The sequence below is a fragment of the Oncorhynchus keta genome, chromosome 35, assembly GCF_023373465.1.
Source record: "Oncorhynchus keta strain PuntledgeMale-10-30-2019 chromosome 35, Oket_V2, whole genome shotgun sequence".
NCBI lineage: Eukaryota > Metazoa > Chordata > Actinopteri > Salmoniformes > Salmonidae > Oncorhynchus > Oncorhynchus keta.
The window spans coordinates 35950765-35969352 of NC_068455.1; the positions used below are offsets into that span (position 1 = coordinate 35950765).

General features: G+C 43.7%; 1 protein-coding gene across 6 annotated transcripts in view; it reads left to right on the plus strand.

Annotated features, from left to right (window-relative positions):
* The window catches only part of LOC118368441 (palmitoyltransferase ZDHHC14-like), a 98656-nt gene that overhangs the window by 53003 nt on the left and 27065 nt on the right, over positions 1–18588 (plus strand). For all 6 annotated transcript variants that reach the window (XM_052496937.1, XM_052496932.1, XM_052496936.1 and 3 more), the window contains one exon: positions 14729–14884. In XM_052496937.1, the coding sequence (XP_052352897.1) occupies positions 14729–14884 (156 nt within the window). The remainder of the gene's footprint in view (positions 1–14728; positions 14885–18588) is intronic.

The following is an 18588-nucleotide window of genomic DNA, read 5'->3' on the forward strand; positions in this document are numbered from 1 at the left end:
AATAGGTGGTGTGTGTGACGGTGAGCGATCGGCTGAGGAGGATGCACTGACATTTTAGGGTTTGTTGGACGCAGCCAGACCCTATATGATTATTAAGGTTTCCCACAAGGCTCCTGAGAAGTTGGAACAATTCAAATGTTTGTGTGAGTGCATGCTGTGTGTGGTCCGAGAAATGCATCAGCAGCAGGGCCCTCCTTATATTTCACAGCTCTTTCATCCATCTTCTATCCTCCCTCCCTTCTCCTTCCTCCCTTCTCCTTCCTCCCTTCTCCTTCCTCTATCCCTCTTCTCCCGCTGCCCACCCCGGCAGACAGACGGTCTTGTTACAGGGGGAGGAGAAGAGAGACAGAGCAGTGGAACCAGGGTTATAGTCTCAATGCTGCTCTCTGTCTGCCTGTCATAGATGTCTTTGGCCCTCGGGGGATGTGCTCCAAACAGTTTTCTCCTCAGGGTTACACAGTGTGACTGGCTGGGTGTGCATGACTGTCTTAAAGAACATCCCCAAAATAGATTGATTTCTACAGTGCTCTTTGTGTTTGACTGCCACCCGGTCTCTATCAAGATACACGTTCTGCTAGAATATGGAATACAGATGGTGGTGGCAACCCAATAGAACACCCTGGATGATGAACCTTTTACTCCTGCATAATTTTGGCAACATTTTGAGTTGAGTATTTCTGTGTTTGATGTCTTCTCTGGGTTTATAGAACAAGCCATGGAAGAGCCAGTACCCTGGCATACATATTATCTGCCCACTCACTGTAAGAAGTATGAAGTGTTATTCCCCCGAGATGCCAGGACAGGGAGAGAATACATCAAGCCCGGATGAGTCTGAGCAGCGTGCCACCCACCACCAGACCTGACTGACTGATGGCTGCTCTGGTAGTATTACCACAGAGAGGAGGAGAGAGAGTTTAGAAAACGCCAACAATGCCTCAGTAACAGAGTGAGAATGTACACTGAGTGTACAAAACATGAATCCAGGTGAATCCAGTTGAAAGCTTTGATCCCTTATTGATGCCACTTGTTAAATCAGTGTAGATAAAGGGGAGATGACGGGATAAATAATGATTCTTATGCCTTGAGACAATTGTGAAATGGATTGTGCGTGTGCCGTTCAGAGGGTGAATTGGCAAAACAGACGGTTTAAGTGCCTTTGAACTATAGGTTGACCGATTAATCGGAATGGCCGATTTAATTAGGGCCGTTTTCATAACAATCGGTAATCAGCATTTTTGGACACCGATTATGGCCGATTACATTGCACTCCACGAGGAGACTGCGTGGCAGGCTGACCACCAGTTATCTTATAAAAAAACAATCTTAACATAATCACTAGTTAACTACACATGGTTGATGATATTACTAGTTTATCTAGCTTGTCCTGCATTGCATATAATCAATGCGGTGCCTGTTAATTTATCATTGAATCACAGCCTACTTTGCCAAGCGGGTGATTTAACAAGCTCATTCGCGAAAAAAGCACTATCGTTGCACCAATGTGTACCTAAACATCAACGCCTTTTCTTAAAATCAATACACAAGTATATATGTTTTACCTGCAAATGTAGTTAATATTGCCTGCTAACATGAATTTCTTTTAACTAGGGAAATTGTGCAGCAGTTTGGGCCGCCTGGCTCGTTGCGAAGACCAATTCTTCCCAACAAAGACAGCCAACTTCGCCAAACGGGGAATGATTTAACAAAAGCGCATTTGCGAAAAAAAGCACAATCGTTGCATGAATGTACCTAGCCATAAACATCAATGCCTTTCTTAAAATCAATACGCAGAAGTATATATTTTTAAACCTTTTAAAACCTGTTAAAATATTTTTTTATTTATTTTTTATCCCCAATTTCGTGGTATCCAATTGGTAGTAGTTACAGTCTTGTCTCATCGCTGCAACTCCCGTACGGACTCGGGAGAGGCGAAGTTCGAGAGCCATGCGCCAATGTAACAGCAATATTTAGACTTATGGATGCCACCCGTTAAATAAAATACAGAACTGTTCCGTATTTCCCTGAAAGAATAATTGTTTTGTTTTCGAAATGATAGTTTCCGGATTTGACCATATTAAAGACCTAAGGCTTGTATTTCTGTGTGTTATTATATTATAATTAAGTCTATGATTTGATAGAGCAGTCTGACTGAGCGGTGGTAGGCAGCAGCAGGCTCTTAAACATTCATTCAAACAGCACTTTCCTGCGTTTTCCAGCAGCTCTTCACAATGCTTCAATCATTGCGCTGTTTATAACTTCAAGACTATCAACTCCTGAGATTAGGCTGGCAATACTAAAGTACCTATTAGAACATCCAATAGTCAAAGGTATATGAAATACAAATGGTATAGACAGAAATAGTCCTATAATAACTACAACCTAAAACTTCTTACCTTGGAATATTGAAGACTCATGTTAAAAGGAACCACCAGCTTTCATATGTTCTCATGTTCTGAACAAGGAACTTAAACGTTAGCTTTTTTTACATGGCACATATTGCACTTTTACTTTCTTCTCCAACACTTTTGAACAAATTGAACATGTTTCATTATTTAGTTGAGACTAAAGAGATTTTATTGATGTTATTATTCATTCAGTATTGTTGTAATTGTCATTATTACAAATATATATATATAAAATTGGCAGATTTAATCGGTATAGGCTTTTTTGGTCCTCCAATTATTGGTTCCGGCGTTGAAAAATCATAATCGGTCGACCTCTACTTTGAACAGGGTATGGTAGTAGGTGCCAGGTGCACCGGTTTGTGTCAAGAACTGCACATTTTCCGTGTGTATCAAGAATGGTCCACCATCCAAAGGACATCCAGCCAACTCGTCACAACTGTGGGAAGCATTGGATTCAACATTGGCCAGAAATTGGTCAGCAATCACTGTGGAACGCTTTCAACACCTTGTAAAGTCCATGCCCCGACGAATTGAGGCTGTTCTGAGGGCAAAAATAACTCAATATGTTTGTACACTCCATGGAGAACCTGTCCAGGGTTTAAACCACCCTGAAGCAGAGTGAGAAGAACTGCTGTAAACTCTCATAACCCTGGAAATAGCTTTTAGTCCTAATGTCTCTGCCCTGCCTTCAGGCACTTTTCTCACACACACTGACTCAACACATACTTTCTTAACAGAGAAAGTAATTATGGGAATTATAGGACTATTTCTCTATATAATTTGTATTTCATACACCTTTGACTGTTGGATGTTCTTATAGGCACTTTAGTATTGCCAGCCTAATCTCGGAAGTTAATAGGCTTGAAGTCAATGTGAATCCCAGCATTGCAAAGAGCTGCTGTTTGAATGAACACTTACGAGCCTGCTGCTGCCTACCACCGCCCCAGTCAGACTGCTCTATCAAATATCAAATCATAGACTTAATTATAATATTAATATGGTCAAATACGGAAACAATCCTTTTGAAAACAAAACAATTGTTCTTTCAGTGAAATACGGAAACGTTCCGTATTTTATAGAACGGGTGGCATCCCTAAGTCAAAATGTTACTGTTACATTGCACAACCTTCAATGTTAGGTCATAATTATGTAAAATTCTGGCAAGTTAGTGACGTTCTTTGTTAGGAATAAATGGCCTTTCAACAGTTCGCAACGAGCCAGGTGGCCCCAACTGCTGCATATACCCTGAGAAGTGACACAATTTCCCTAGTTAATATTGCCTGCTAACATGAATCTTTCTTTTAACTACATATGCAGGTTTTAAAAAATATACCTATGTATTAATTTTAAGAAAGGCATTGATGTTTATGGTTAGGTACATTATTGCAACGATTGTGCTTTTTTCGCGAATGCTCTTTTGTTAAATTTTGGGGCGGCAGCGTAGCCTAGTGGTTAGAGCGTTGGACTAGTAACCGGAAGGTTGCGAGTTCAAACCCCCGAGCTGACAAGGTACAAATCTGTCGTTCTGCCCCTGAACAGGCAGTTAACCCACTGTTCCCAGGCCGTCATTGAAAATAAGAATGTGTTCTTAACTGACTTGCCTGGTTAAATAAAGGTAAAATTAAATTTAAAAAGTTGAAGTAGGCTGTGTTTCGATGATAAAATAACAGGCACGCGGTACAAGCTAGTTGACCATGTAATATCATCAACCATGTGTAGTTAACTAGTGATTGTGAAGGTTAAATTGTTTTTTTTACAAGATAAGTTTAATGCTAGCTAGCACCTTACCTTGTCTCCTTGCAGCCACAAGGTCCTTTTGACACTGCACTCGCGTAACAGGGTGTCAGCCTGCCACGCTGTCTCCTCATGGATTGCAATGTAATCGGCCATAATCGGCGTCCAAAAAGGCGATTGTTATGAACTTGAAATCGGCCCTAATTACAGTCTTGTCTCATCTATGCAAGGTCGAAGGCTGTGCGTCCTCCCAAACACAACCTGAAGCCTATAGCTGAAGCCTATAGGGATGAGTTTAGGAAATGAATGTAAAGGATGATGAACTGCTTGTTTAATGAGTACCGCTTCGCTCTGATTCGGCTCATACGAGACTCGAACTCTGGACCTCTGCCTTTCCGCCAACCCAACACGCTGTAAAAAAGGCCTTCAACTGCGCAAGAGGCGACCGTTCAGACTAATGAGTGAGTTTCACAGATCCCCATCTGCTACATTCACACCACAATCTCCCTCCACAGCGACCCCAGTGGTTAAGCTAAGTGCAACTGTAAATCTGGCACAAAAGTGCCAGTGGCACTATTGTAAATGACTTCATGTTGCCTGCTTAGCGAGTACCACTTCCCCCTGTATTAGCTCATACAGAGACTCGACTCAAGACTTCTGCCTCAAACACACGTGACCGCCCTCCTGAGGCACTCCAGCTCATCATGCTATTAAAAAAAGGCCATCTTCAAATACGCAAGGAGCGCCACTTCAGGCTGAGGATCCCTATCTGCTACACTAATACAAGTCTTCAAGATCCAGCAAGGTTACTCATGAAGAGTGTGGTTTGAGGCCTCCTGAGCTGTGACACTAGAGATTCTGGGTTCGATTCTAGGTTATGTTGCAACCGGCCGCAACCGGAAGACCCATGGGGCGGCGCACAATTGGCCCAGCGTCGTTAGGGGAGGGTTTGGCCGCCAGGGATGTCCTTGTCCCATCGCACACTAGCGACTCCTGTGGCGGGCCGGGTGCAGTGCACGCTGACACGGTCGCCTGGTGTAAGGTGTTTCCTCCGACACATTGGTGTGGCTGCCTTCCGGGTTAAGAGGGCATTGTGTCAAGAAACAGTGTGGCTTGGTTGGGTTGTGTTTGGGAGGACACACGGCTCTCGACCTTCGCCCCTCCCTAGTCCGTAAGGGAGTTGCAGCAATGAGACAAGACTGTAACTACCAATTGGAGCGTGGTTTGGTGATCCATGCTTATGTGATGAGCAACCTGAAGATGTGTTAGTTTGACATGTTTGTGTTACACGTGGTAGTTTTTATTTTTTAATTTTAATTTTAATTTGACCCCTTTTTCTCCCCAATTTCGTGGTATCCAATTGTTTTAGCTACTATCTTGTCTCATCGCTACAACTCCCGTACGGGCTCGGGAGAGACCCGGCCCCCCACAGGAGTCGCTGGTGCGCGATGAGACAAGGACATCCCTACCGGCCAAGCCCTCCCTAACCCGGACGACGCTAGGCCAATTGTGCGTCGCCCCACGGACCTCCAGGTCGCGACCGGTTACGACAGAGCCTGGACGCACAGCTGGCATTGCAGTACAGTGCCCTTAACCACTGCGCCACCCGGGAGGCCCTACACGTTGTAGTTTCAAGTCTCTGACAGGGGTAGTCGTCATAAGGGTAACGTGACAGACTGAGTTAAGACTGTTAGCCTGTAAAGCCTAGGCATTGGTCCGGTGACGTGGATGGGAGGAGGAGGAGGTCAAAGGGGGGTGAAGTGTAACAGGTGGTTCGGTGACCACTCTCAAACGGTAAACTGAACCATCAGAAGCTTCTGGCGTTATAATTAAATGCGAAAGTTTTTTCAGTGTTATGTTGAACTCAGGCCTTTTCGTTAGGGGAGCAATGTTTAAAAAAAAAAAAAGATTTGTTTATTATTATTTTGTTGCATTAATGTGAATTTTGTGAAAATTGTGGTCAAATGCATAATATCTGATAAAAATGACCTAATTACGGTTGTTTACACAATCCAAAAACGTTCCATTATAAATGATGATCTGAGTGGGACCTGAGACTGCATTTTCCACCACCATCAACAAAACCAAAAATGTAATTTCTTGTGAAAAAATGGTGTTGCGTCCCACCAATTAGAGGTCGACACTTATAGAATCTATGCCAAGGCTCATTGAAACTGTTCTGGCAGCTCGTGGTGGCCCAACTCCCTATTAAGACATTTTATGTTGGCAGTTATCTGTACACTGAGTATAACAAACATTAGGAACACCTTTCTAATGCTGATTGGCTGACAGCCGTGGTATATCAGACCGTATACCACGGATATGACAAAATATTTATTTTTACTGCTCTAATTACATTGGTAGCCAGTTTATAATGGCAATAAGGCACCTCTGGGGTTTGTGGTATATGGCAAATATACCACAGCTACGGGCTGTATCCAGGTATTATATTGGCCATATACCACACCTCCTCGTGCCTTATTTCTTAAATGTAGCCTAAACTGTATTTAACTTTTAATTCAGTCATTTCGGTTCTCACTTGAATACTTTTTTTAAAACCTTTGCTCTTTTATTACAGTTGCAAAGACAATGAAAAATTGTATTTAGTGAACTTCTTAACATCTTTATTCTCTGTTTAGCTGAGATCTTCTGTGTATTAAGTGACATTGAAGAGGAAAAAAGCATCTAACGACGCACTTAGCTGTTCTACGAGTGGTCTGAGGCAGTTGGTAAATATTGAGCATTTTCAAGTGCAACTTTAGATGGTTTTGGGAAACGGTTCAGATATTTAAACTATGCCCCTACGAAGGTTCTAATGATGAAATTAGCCTTTAAGATGCTTTCGGGAAATCGGACCCTAATCTGTTAATGCAAGTGAGTTTGTGGAGCACTTTACACTCGCGCTCGATCAATCCATAGTAGCTCCTCTCTCCCTCCCTCTACGGCACTCTGAGGGAGGGAGAGAGTGATGCGCACTCGGGGAGATCGGACTCATAGGAGCTCTCTGTCATCCTAGGATCTCTGTCATCCACAACCGCCTCTTTCCTCTCAGCCTCATTGCATTATGCAGGTAGGATTACATTATCCACTGACTGACATCCCCCATGGTGGAATGTGGATTCAGAGGAATTCAACACAGATATCTTCTATCACTGTCAGAATTCTCCAGGGTTCCGTTGCCATGGGTTACCATGTGTACACTGTGTTGCTTCACACTTGATGTCTTTACATGTTGCCTGCACATCCCTATGTGCTCACATCAAACCGTTTGTTCATGATGTCCTTGAAATGGGAGGAGATCATGTTCTGTGCATGATGCTGATTGACAGAACTCTTTGCGTCCTTGTGTTACTGTTGGTATCCAGGCTGCTTGCGTGTCATATCAAAATGCAGATTTGCAAGTCAATGGTAACTATTTTAGCATTTTTCGCTCACACAAACATACCCACACACCCTTTATTTAGCTTATGTTTTGTAAATCATTTGAATTTGTTGAACACCCATATTGATTTGGTTGTTGTGGTCTATGCTCACCCCTCTCTCTGTTAGTCGATGGACTCGCCGGATGTTTCTGCAAGGTTCACATAACGGCTATTAACTCTGACCCCATTCCCACTCCATTACCCAATCAACTACAGTCAGCTGGCACTGGCTCTTTCGGGACCATACTGTTTCCCCACCTGCACCAGAGTTTTGGGCCACAGTTTGGTGCTTTTCTATTGAGACTTACCCTTACACCAGTGGGCCGCCGGTATTTTATGTTAATGAAAGCTCTGGTGTTATGGTGCTTCCATCAGGAGTGCGACACTGAAGACTTGTGGCGAGCAGAATCAACAGCCTCTGTATCATTCAAGACCGTTGCTTTGTGAGAAGGTGGTAAAGTTCACAGTTAGCCATTGTTATGTAAATGAAAGCTAAAAAAAACTTGTCTCCAAGTCAGAGCAGGTCCACCGGAGCCATGGCTCAGTGAGTCACGGGTGCCGGCCCGTGTAGATGGGTGGAGAGTCTGAACCTTTTGGGTTAAACACTGGGGTAAATCTTAATTGGAAATGCCTCAACACAGACCTTCATTACTCACACACCACACAATGTGAATACCTTAACTGTGCACTTTCTGTCATTCCTACTTAACGATTTCTTGGATCTGACAGACTTGTGCAGGTTTCTATCATAATGCTTCCACCAGTCCTATCACTTGAGATGAGTTAGGCTGTAAGCCTACAATGTTGACAAAATGGGGGGAAAGGAGGAGGCATTGACAGTCATTGACACTGATGCCCTATTGCCTGGGGCAAGTGGATTTATCTTTTTTTTTTTACTGCTAACCAAAATTTGAATAATTCCAGTACTGATCTTTCGGGTTCCTCCATAATGTGTAGGTGAAAGGCAGGCAACATATGACAATTGTGCGTGTAAATAGCTCATTTACATTTTCGGACAAGTGTTCACAATATTCAGGCAACCAAAAAGTACTCCTGTCTTGGTCGATCGGTAAGTACCTTCGAGGCTTTAATGTCAGTCTCTGGCTATGCGTTATGGCCACATCAAAGCCAGTTCCCCAGAAATGGACTGAACTGAAACCTCCCTTAGATTTTCACTAGTAACTAACGAAGCTAGGGAGGGTGGAAATGAATATCAGGATGTGTTCATCATAGCCAGCCGGGAGCAGAGAGATCAGTGAACCCTTGGGGCTGAGTAATGATTTCAAAACAGTCCAGAGAAAAGGCCTTTTGCTCAGTAACTCAGACCTACTTTACAGAGCTGTGTTTTCACTTCAGGAAAGCTCATCTCATTTAATTGTAGCACTTTTCCCTGTGTAATCTTTTCATGGAAAACATGAACTGTAATCTCTAAAATCCTTTTTTTATCCATTTAATTTTACAATGACAGTTGGATATAAGAGTGAGGTTGACACACACACACACACTGCAATCTGTGTCCCAGTGCCCTAGGGCTGGGCGGTATACCGTATTTTATGATATACTGGTATTGATGCAGGGACCGGTTTGGGTTTTTACTTGACCTTCTATAACGGTATTTGAATATTTGGTTTGTTAAATGTGATACGCCGTGTGTAACGTCCATTTTTATAGTTCGCTACTTGAGTCATCCCTCTCCGCTCTCTCTCTCTCCATGCCGCGTTCCACACAGACCTAGCCCTGCCCGCTGTCACTCAAGGAGCGCATTTGTTGTTCCTCGACCACGACACATTTGCATTCAGTCTGCATGGTTAATGCAGCACATGCAACAATGTTGATGACAACGATGCGGTTTTCACTTTGCTTCTTAATAAATCCACTAGCGTTCTATAATTACAATATTAGTTTGTGTTTCACATCTGCAAATGGCTAGTTTGTCTTTTGTTAGCAACTTGGGACGAAATTGTATTAGCAGCTAATACTAATCGCTAGTTACCTAGCAAATAAATGTACGGAGTCAGAACAAACATAATTAGCTATCCAGCATGATAATTCCAGTGATGGTATGTTTGTGCAATATTTTCTAAATCAAAGAGGAATATGCAAAGCTGCATGAATAGCTAAGAGAAACCATTATAGGGTCCCATAGGAAACACTTATCAACACTTTGGTTCCTACCCTGTCACAATAACTCCTCTCTGGCATTTTTTGTTTGTTTTAAATTTTACCCCGTTTTCTCCCCAATTTCGTGGTATCCAATTGTTTAGTAGCTACTATCTTGTCTCATCGCTACAACTCCTGTACGGGCTCAGGAGAGACGAAGGTTGAAAGTCATGCGTCCTCCGATACCCAACCAAGCCGCAATGCTTCTTTAACACAGCGCGCATCCAACCCGGAAGCCAGCCGCACCAATGTATCGGAGGAAACACTGTGCACCTGGCAACCTTGGTTAGCGCGCACTGCGCCCGGCCAGCCACAGGGGTAGCTGGTGCGCGATGAGACAAGGATATCCCTACCGGCCAAGCCCTCCCTAACCCGGATGACGCTAGGCCAATTGTGCGTTGCCCCACGGACCTCCCGGTCGTGGCCGGTTACGACAGAGCCTGGACGCGAACCCAGAGTCTCTGGTGGCACAGCTGGCGCTGTAGTACAGCGCCCTTAACCACTGCACCACCCGGGAGGCCCTGGAATTTTAATTTGATGTCTTGTCAAACAACATTGTATTCAAAGTGCCCAATATTATATTCTAACTATAGAATTAGAATAATAATTATATTTCCATGATTCCAACAGCTCACCCAAGTGTTGCTCTAAATCGCAAGTCTAATCGCAATTGCAACATTTGGTTAGAAACAAGGCCTGGATTGTTATCCTAGGGTGTGTGCCTGCATCCTGGGGCAATAGGAAGTATATTTGTGTGTCATAGCAGATGCTCAGTGTTATCACCATTTGGAAACCCACTTTTGTTACCCACTGAAGAGAAAGTGCCCCACAAATAACAGTTTATCTGTCCGCGGAAGACTCAACATCCAGGACAGGAGTTATGTAATCAGCACGCACGCACACACATACTCAGACAGTACCCCCCCCCCAACACACACACACACTCAAACAACATTTTATCAAAACCTACCCTACCTGATGTTTCTCCATGAATTTCAATCATTTTTTGTCAAGCCAGCATTGGTTTCCTCTGGGAGATGGTTTCCGGTCTCTCAAGTCTTTTGTTGGCTTGTCTTGAGGATTATGATTGGTCCCCCTGACGGGGAGATAAAAGGCTGTGTGATGAGGCCTTGTAGATGGAGCCGCATGGCACATCAATGGAGCTGCTGCTGCTGGGACAGTAATTGCAGCCAGTTGAATTTGACCAAATGGGTCCAGACAAAGAGAGAAAGAAAAGCATAACTTGTCGAGCAATTAGTGGCCTGGGTTGGCCTCTGCTGTTACTGATGGCCACCTACTTTCTGTATGCCTCTGCATACTGGACACACACACACACACACGGACCACTGTACAGTATGCCTCTGCATGTGTGAGAGGCAGAGAGAGTGCTAACTCAGGGAAAGTGTCTGTTTGTGTTGTCCTGGTCTCCCTGTGGGGCCCATCGGCCTCATTACCTCTCATCATGCAGACAGACGTACAGGAACCAACAGCAGCTGCTGGGACTTCCTGTCCTGTACAGAGAATGCTCATACATAGTCACAAATAGCAGGGTGTCTTCTCCTTGTCTCTCATCTGCACTGATGTGAAAGGCACAGTCATAGAAGGCATCCACCATATAGATAGTCTCCTTTTAAAGCAGTCTCCCTGAGGATTTAAGTTGACACCAACTGCTTAGGGCACACAACTCCAGACTGACAAACTTATCCAGATTGACAGTCTTACGGGGGCTCGTTGGGACCGTTGCCTGAGTGGTGCCAAGCCCTGGAGCCCCCTAAAGAGAGAACAGTCTGACCTGAGTGTGGCTGACACACACACACACATAGTTTGAAATATGGAGGGATGGCCTGTCAAGATGAGATGGGGTCTGGAGTGTTTGGCTTGCTCCCCAGGGGTGTGAAAATAATGGACCTAATAATAGCCTATTGTGATGTTGACTTGACTTTCAGAAGTAAGCACTTGTATCTAGGCTACCCTTCTCTTTGTGTCGTTTAAAGTCCAGAATCTTAAGTCCGGTATCTCAGGTCATGGTCTTATTAAGCCTGAGGTAAGTGTTCTGTAGTGTTGTCAGTGAGTGAAGGTCCATCTGCTCATGCCCTGTTCTCATCCTCTACCTTTCACCTCCCTATCCCTGCAGGATAGCAATTACATTCTCTTTATACCCCGTCGAGATGGGCCTGTGCCTGGCAGACGCTTTGGCCGACATTGAATCCTCCTTGAGTCTCTCTTACTGTATGCCTCTCTGTGTGCTGGTTAGCTGTACCACTGCCCTCATCAACCCCTCTTATCACTACCGTCCTCCTTTCAGCCCCCATCCTAGATCCAAACTGGCCTAGATCCAAACTGTGAAATCTGGAATATTCTGCACTTTTCTTGGCGGTGTCTGAAGTAGAGGTTGCATATAATCCTGCGTTGCATATAATCAATGCGGTGCCTGTTAATTTATCATCGAATCACAGCCTACTTCAACTTCGCCCAACAGGTGATGATTTTAAAGAAGCGCATTCTCGAAAAATGTACCTAACCTTAAACATCAATGCCTTTCTTAAAATAATACACAGAAGTATATATATTTTTTAAACCTGCATATTTAGTTAAAATAAATGAATGTTAGCAGGCAATATTAACTAGGGAAATTGTGTCACTTCTCTTGCGTAAAGGGCAAGCAGAGTCAGGGTATATGCAACAGTTTGGGCCACCTGGCTCGTTGCGAACTGTGAGCTAATTTGCATTTTTTCTTTACATAATTAGGACATAGCATGAAGTTTGTGCAATGTAAAAGCAATATTTAGACTTAGGGTTGCCACCCGTTCGATAAAATACGGAGCAGTTCTGTATTTCACTGAAAGAGTAATTGTTTTGTTTTCGAAATGATAGTTTACGGATTTGACCATATTAATGACCTACGGCTCGTATTTCTGTGTTTACTATATTATAATTAAGTCCATGATTTGATATTTGATAGAGCAGTCTGACTGAGCGGTAGTAGGCAGCAGCAGGCTCGTAAGCATTCATTCAAACAGCACTTTACAGCGTTTTGCCAGCAGCTCTTAGCAATGCTTGAAGCACAGCGCAGTTTATGACTTCAAGCCTATCAACTCCAGAGATTAGACTCGCAATACTAAAATGCCTATAAAAACATCCAACAGTCAAAGGTATATGAAATACAAATGGTATAGAGAGAAATAGTCAACTTGTCATAATTCCTATGATAACTACAACTTTAAACTTTTTTTTCCCATGGCACATATTGCATTTTTACTTTCTTCTCCAACACCGTGCTTTTGCATTATTTAAACCAAATGTTTCATTATTTATTTGAGACTAAATAGATGTTATGTATTATATTAAGTTGAACATAAGTGTTCATTGTTCATTCAGTATTGTTGTAATTGTCATTGTTATATATATATATATATACACTGCTCAAAAAAATTAAGGGAACACTAAAATAACACATCCTAGATCTGAATGAATGAAATATTCTTATTAAATACTTTTTTCATTATATAGCCTCGCTATTGTTATTTTACTGCTGCTCTTTAATCGTTTGTTACTACTTTTTCTTTTCTTTTTTTTCTTAACTGCATTGTTGGTTAAGGGCTCGTAAGTAAGCATTTCACTGTTGTATTCGGCGCATGTGACAAATAACATTTGATTTGGTTAGCTAGCTAGTTATTTTTTGCCATATTAGCATAGACATGACACAAAGACATGGTATCAGTAATAAAATACAAACTGAAACGAGCCACCTATGATTCCCCACATGGCAGCTTGTCATTGTTGCTAGCTATCTGACCGTTCAGAATCTTAATAAAGCACGCCTTCTGGCCACCAATGCGTGTGCATCATTTTTTAATTTTTATAGACGTCAACACAATAACCCTAGTGGAGAATGACAGGAGTTCTTCAGAATATTATCCGCCAGTGTTTCAATAGAATAATGATGAGCGGGCTCTCTTTACTGAGCTCTTTATTGAGCTTTATTGAGTGTGTGTGATTGTACCACATGGCGTATGAATGGTATGCAGTTCAGCTCAGCAACTTCTTCTGGGCTTTCTACTCTCTTTGTTGGAAGCGCTCTTTGATGGATGGTGAGATACTAATTCTCCTTCTGCTCATTCACTCACTCCGTGTTTGACTCTATCCCTCTTTCTGTAGAGAGGAGGAGAGGATCATGAGGCTGCGTTGATCGCACTGTACATGGGCTGAAAAGAGATGTGCTTTTCCTGTTGAGTTGCGTACACATACACACCACTCCAGCTCTGCCACTGGGCTCAGAGGCACACCATGATCTACACACACACGCACACACACGCACGCGCACACGCACACGCACACGCACACACGCACACGCGCGCACACACGAGAGCTATAGAAACGAGCATGAGAGTAATGGGGAATTGGTTATACCATTTATGCATTTGAAATTACCATAATCATCCGCCCAACAACATCTCCCCTCATCATGTCAATCATCCTCTCTGTTAGAAAGCTGTTTGACACCACTCTGAGGGGAAAAGCATGCGTTTCGGCAGAGAAAACAACCAGTTTGCTGTGACATTCATTGCGACCAGAGAGCAGAGAGAAGGGCATGTTGCTCTGAGCAGGTTAGAACAGTCACAGTGTGACGTCATGAGAGAAGGTGCTGAGCAGTTAGACTTCTCTGGCTCTTTCTGCTTCCAGAGCCAGACATGAATGAACCAACATATTTGAAAAGGCTTTTCACTTCTGCTTTTATCATGACCAGTACTATACGAACTATACGAACCAATAGGTCTACTTGACAGTCACAGTTCCATATTGACTTGACTTGGTTCCTGTACCGCTCTACAGTGCCAGCTCTGTGCTGGATAGTACTACCCTCCTCCCATAGTGTGTAACTATCCAACTCTTCAAAAGCATCATTTGGCATGACAATGAATGAGGCTAGGATTGCAGCGTATTGTTTTCCAAATTGAATAACCATGTGATTTGAGGCTAATGATACCCACTTCTTCTCCCTGACAGACGTAGCCAACGGTTCCAGTTCGGGTTACCGGCCGCCCCCCAGGACGAGAGAGGTGATCATCAATGGGCAGACGGTCAAGCTCAAGTACTGCTTCACCTGTAAGATCTTCAGACCACCACGTGCCTCTCACTGCAGCCTTTGTGACAACTGTGTCGGTGAGTCATCTTGTTAGGACCGCACACATGCTGGGACGGTGTGCGGACTGAAGGAGAAGTGGGTGTGTTTGCTTATGTGTGCATATGTATTTTTTTAATTTCACCTTTATTTAACCAGGTAGGCCAGTTGAGATCAAGTTCTCATTTACAACTGCAACCTGGCCAAGACAAAGCAACGACAAAAACAACAACACAGAGTTACACATAAACAAACGTACAGTCAATAACACAATAGAAAAGAAAAATAGAAAAATCTATGTACAGTGTGTGCAAATGTAGAAGAGTAGGGAGGTAGGCAATAAATAGGCCATAGAGGCGAAATAATGACAATTTAGCATTAATACTGGAGTGATCGATGTGCAGATGATGATGTGCAAGTAGAGATGCTGGGTTGCAAAAGAGCATGAGGGTAAGTAATAATATGGGGATGAGGTAGTTGGGTGTGCTATTTACAGATTGGCTGTGTACAGGTACAGTGATTGGTAAGCTGCTCTGACAGCTGATGCTTAAAGTTAGAGAGGGAGATATAAGACTCCAGCTTCAGTGATTTTTGCAATTCATTCCAGTCATTGGCAGCAGAGAACTGGAAGGAAAGGTGGCCAAAGGAAGTGTTGGTTTTGTGGATGACCAGTGCAATATACCTGCTGGAGTGTGCACTACGGGTGGGTGTTGCTATGGTGACCAGTGAGCTGAGACAAGGCTGGGCTTTACCTAGCAAAGACTTATAGATGACCTGGAGCCAGTGGGTTTGGCGACAAATATGTAGTGGGGGCCAGCCAACGAGAGCATACAGGTCACATTGGTGCGTAGTATATGGGGCTTTGGTGACAAAACGGATGGCACTGTGATAGACTACATTCAGTTTGCTGAGTAGAGTGTTGGAGGCTATTTTGTAAATTACATCACTGAAGTCAAGGATCGGTAGGATAGTCCATTTTACAAGGGTATGTTTGGCAGCATGAGTGAAGGATGCTTTGTTGCGAAATAGGAAGTCGATTCTAAATTTAATATATATATATATATATATATATTTTTTTTTTTACTAGCCTTTAAGAGCAGTTGGAGGCCACGGAAGGAGTGTTGTATGGCATTGAAGCTCGTTTGGAGGTTTGTTAACAATGTGTCCAAAGAAGGGCCAGATGTATACAGTATGGTGTCGTCTGCGTAAAGGTGGATCAGAGAATCACCAGCAGCAAGAGCGACATCATTGATGTACACAGGGAAAAGAGTTGGCCTGAGAATTGAACCCTGTGGCACCCTTATAGACTGCCAGAGGTCTGGACAACAGGCCCTTCGATTTGACACACTGAACTCTGTCTGAGAAGTAGTTGGTGAACCAGGCGAGGCAGTCATTTGAGAAGCCAAGGCTGTTGAGTCTGCTGATAAGAATGTGGTGATTGACAGAGTCGAAAGCCTTGGCCAGGTCCATGAAGACGGCTGCACAGTACTGTCTTTTATCGATGGCGGTTATGATATTGTTTAGGACCTTGAGCGTGGCTGAGGTGCACCCATGATCAGCTCGGAAACCAGATTGCATAGTGGAGAAGGTACGGTGGGTTTCAAAATGGTCGGTGAACTGTTTATTATCTTGGCTTTCAAAGATTTTAAAAAGGCATGGCAGGAAGGATATAGGTCTATAACAGATGTTGGCCGGGGTAGGGGTAGCCAGGTGGAAAGCGTGGCCAGCCATAGAAAAAATGCTTTTTGAAATGATCGATTTATCGTAGATTTATCAATGGTGACAGAGCTTCCTATCCTTAGTGCAGTGGGCAGCTGGGAGGAGGTGCTTTTATTCTCCATGGACTTTACAGTGTCCCAAAACGTTTTGGAATTAGTGCACAGGAAGCACATTTCTGTTTGAAAAAGTTAGCCTTAGCTTTTCTAACTGACTGTGTATATTGGTTCCTGACTTCCCTGAAAAGTTGCATATCACGGGGCCTATTCGATACTAATGCAGAATGCCACAGGATGTTTTGTGCTGTTCAAGGGCAGTCAAGTCTGGGGTGAACCAAGGGCTATATTATCTGTTCTACATTTTTTTGAATGGGGCATGCTTATTTAAGATGGAGAGGAATGCACTACTTAAGAACAACCAGGCATCCTCTACTGATGGGATGAGGTCAATATCTTTCCAGGATACCCGGGCCAGGTCGATCAGAAAGGCCTGCTCGCTGAAGTGTTTCAGGGAGCGTTTGACAGTGATGAGGGGTGGTCGTTTGACCGCGAACCCATTACACATGCAGGCAGTGATCGCTGAGATCCTGGTTGAAGACAGGAGGGCAATTTTGTCAGGATAATATCTTAGAGGTTGCCCATGGTTATGGATTTAGGGTTGTGCCTGGTAGGTTCCTTGATCATTTGGGGGAGATTGAGGGCATCTAGCTTAGATTGTAGGACCTCCAGGGTGTTCAACATGTCCCAGTTTAGGTCACCTAACAGTACGAACTCTGAAGATAGATGGGGGGGGCGATCAATTCACATACGGTGTCTAGGGCACAGCTGGGGGCTGAAGGGGGTCTATAACAAGCGGCAATGGTGAGAGACTTTATTTCTGGAAAGGTTGATTTTTAAAAGTAGAAGCTCGAGTTGTTTGGGCACCGACCTGTATAGTATGACAGAACTCTGCAGGCTATCTCTGCAGTAGATTGCAACTCCGCCCCCTTTGGCAGTTCTATCTTGTCGGAAAATGTTATAGTTAGGGATTTTTGGTGGCCTTCCTAAGCCAGGATTCAGACACACGGCTAGGACATCAGGGTTGGCGGAGTGTGCTAAAGCAGTGAGTAAAACAACCTTAGGGAGGATGCTTCTAAAGTTAACATGCATGAAACCAATGCTTTTACGGTTACAGAACAAACGAGAGCACCTGGGGAATGGGAGTGATGCTGGGGGCTGCAGGGCCTGGGTTAACCTCTACATCACCAGAGGAACAGAGGAGGAGTAGGATAAGAGGACAGGTTAAACGAACTGGTCGTCTAATGCGTTCGGAACAGAGAGTAAAAGGAGCAGATTTCTGGGCGCGGAAGAATAGATTCAAGGCATAATGTACAGACAAGGGATGTGAGTACAGTGGGGGTAATTTTACCTTTATTTAACTAGGCAAGTCGGGAGATGGGCCGGGAGATGGGCCTAGCTCGAGGCTAGCTCAAGGTGCTTCCTTTGGGACAGAGACGTTAGCCAGGAGTAGCCACTCGGATAGCAGCTAGCTAGCTGCGATGATCCGGAGTAAAGGTTCAGATCTTGCGGTAGGAATCCAGAGATGTGGTAGAGAAAAAGCAGTCCAATATGCTCTGGGTTGATATCGCGCTGTGCAGACTGGCAGGAATTGACCGGGCTGAGGCTGGCAGATGTCGGAGTTAACGGTAATGACCGCTAGCAGTGGCTAACTGACTACTAGCTAGTAGCTAGTAGGAGGTTCTAGTTCTAAAGTATAAAAATAGCAGTCTGTACCACATTGGTTGAGGCGGGTTGCAGGAGAGCACGTTCAGTCTGTAGATGGAAATTGTAATAAAAAAATGTATATGAAAAACTATATACACTGCTCAAAAAAATAAAGGGAACACTTAAACAACACAATGTAACTTCAAGTCAATCACACTTCTGTGAAATCAAACTGTCCACTTAGGAAGCAACACTGATTGACAATAAATTTCACATGCTGTTGTGCAAATGGAATAGACAACAGGTGGAAATTATAGGCAATTAGC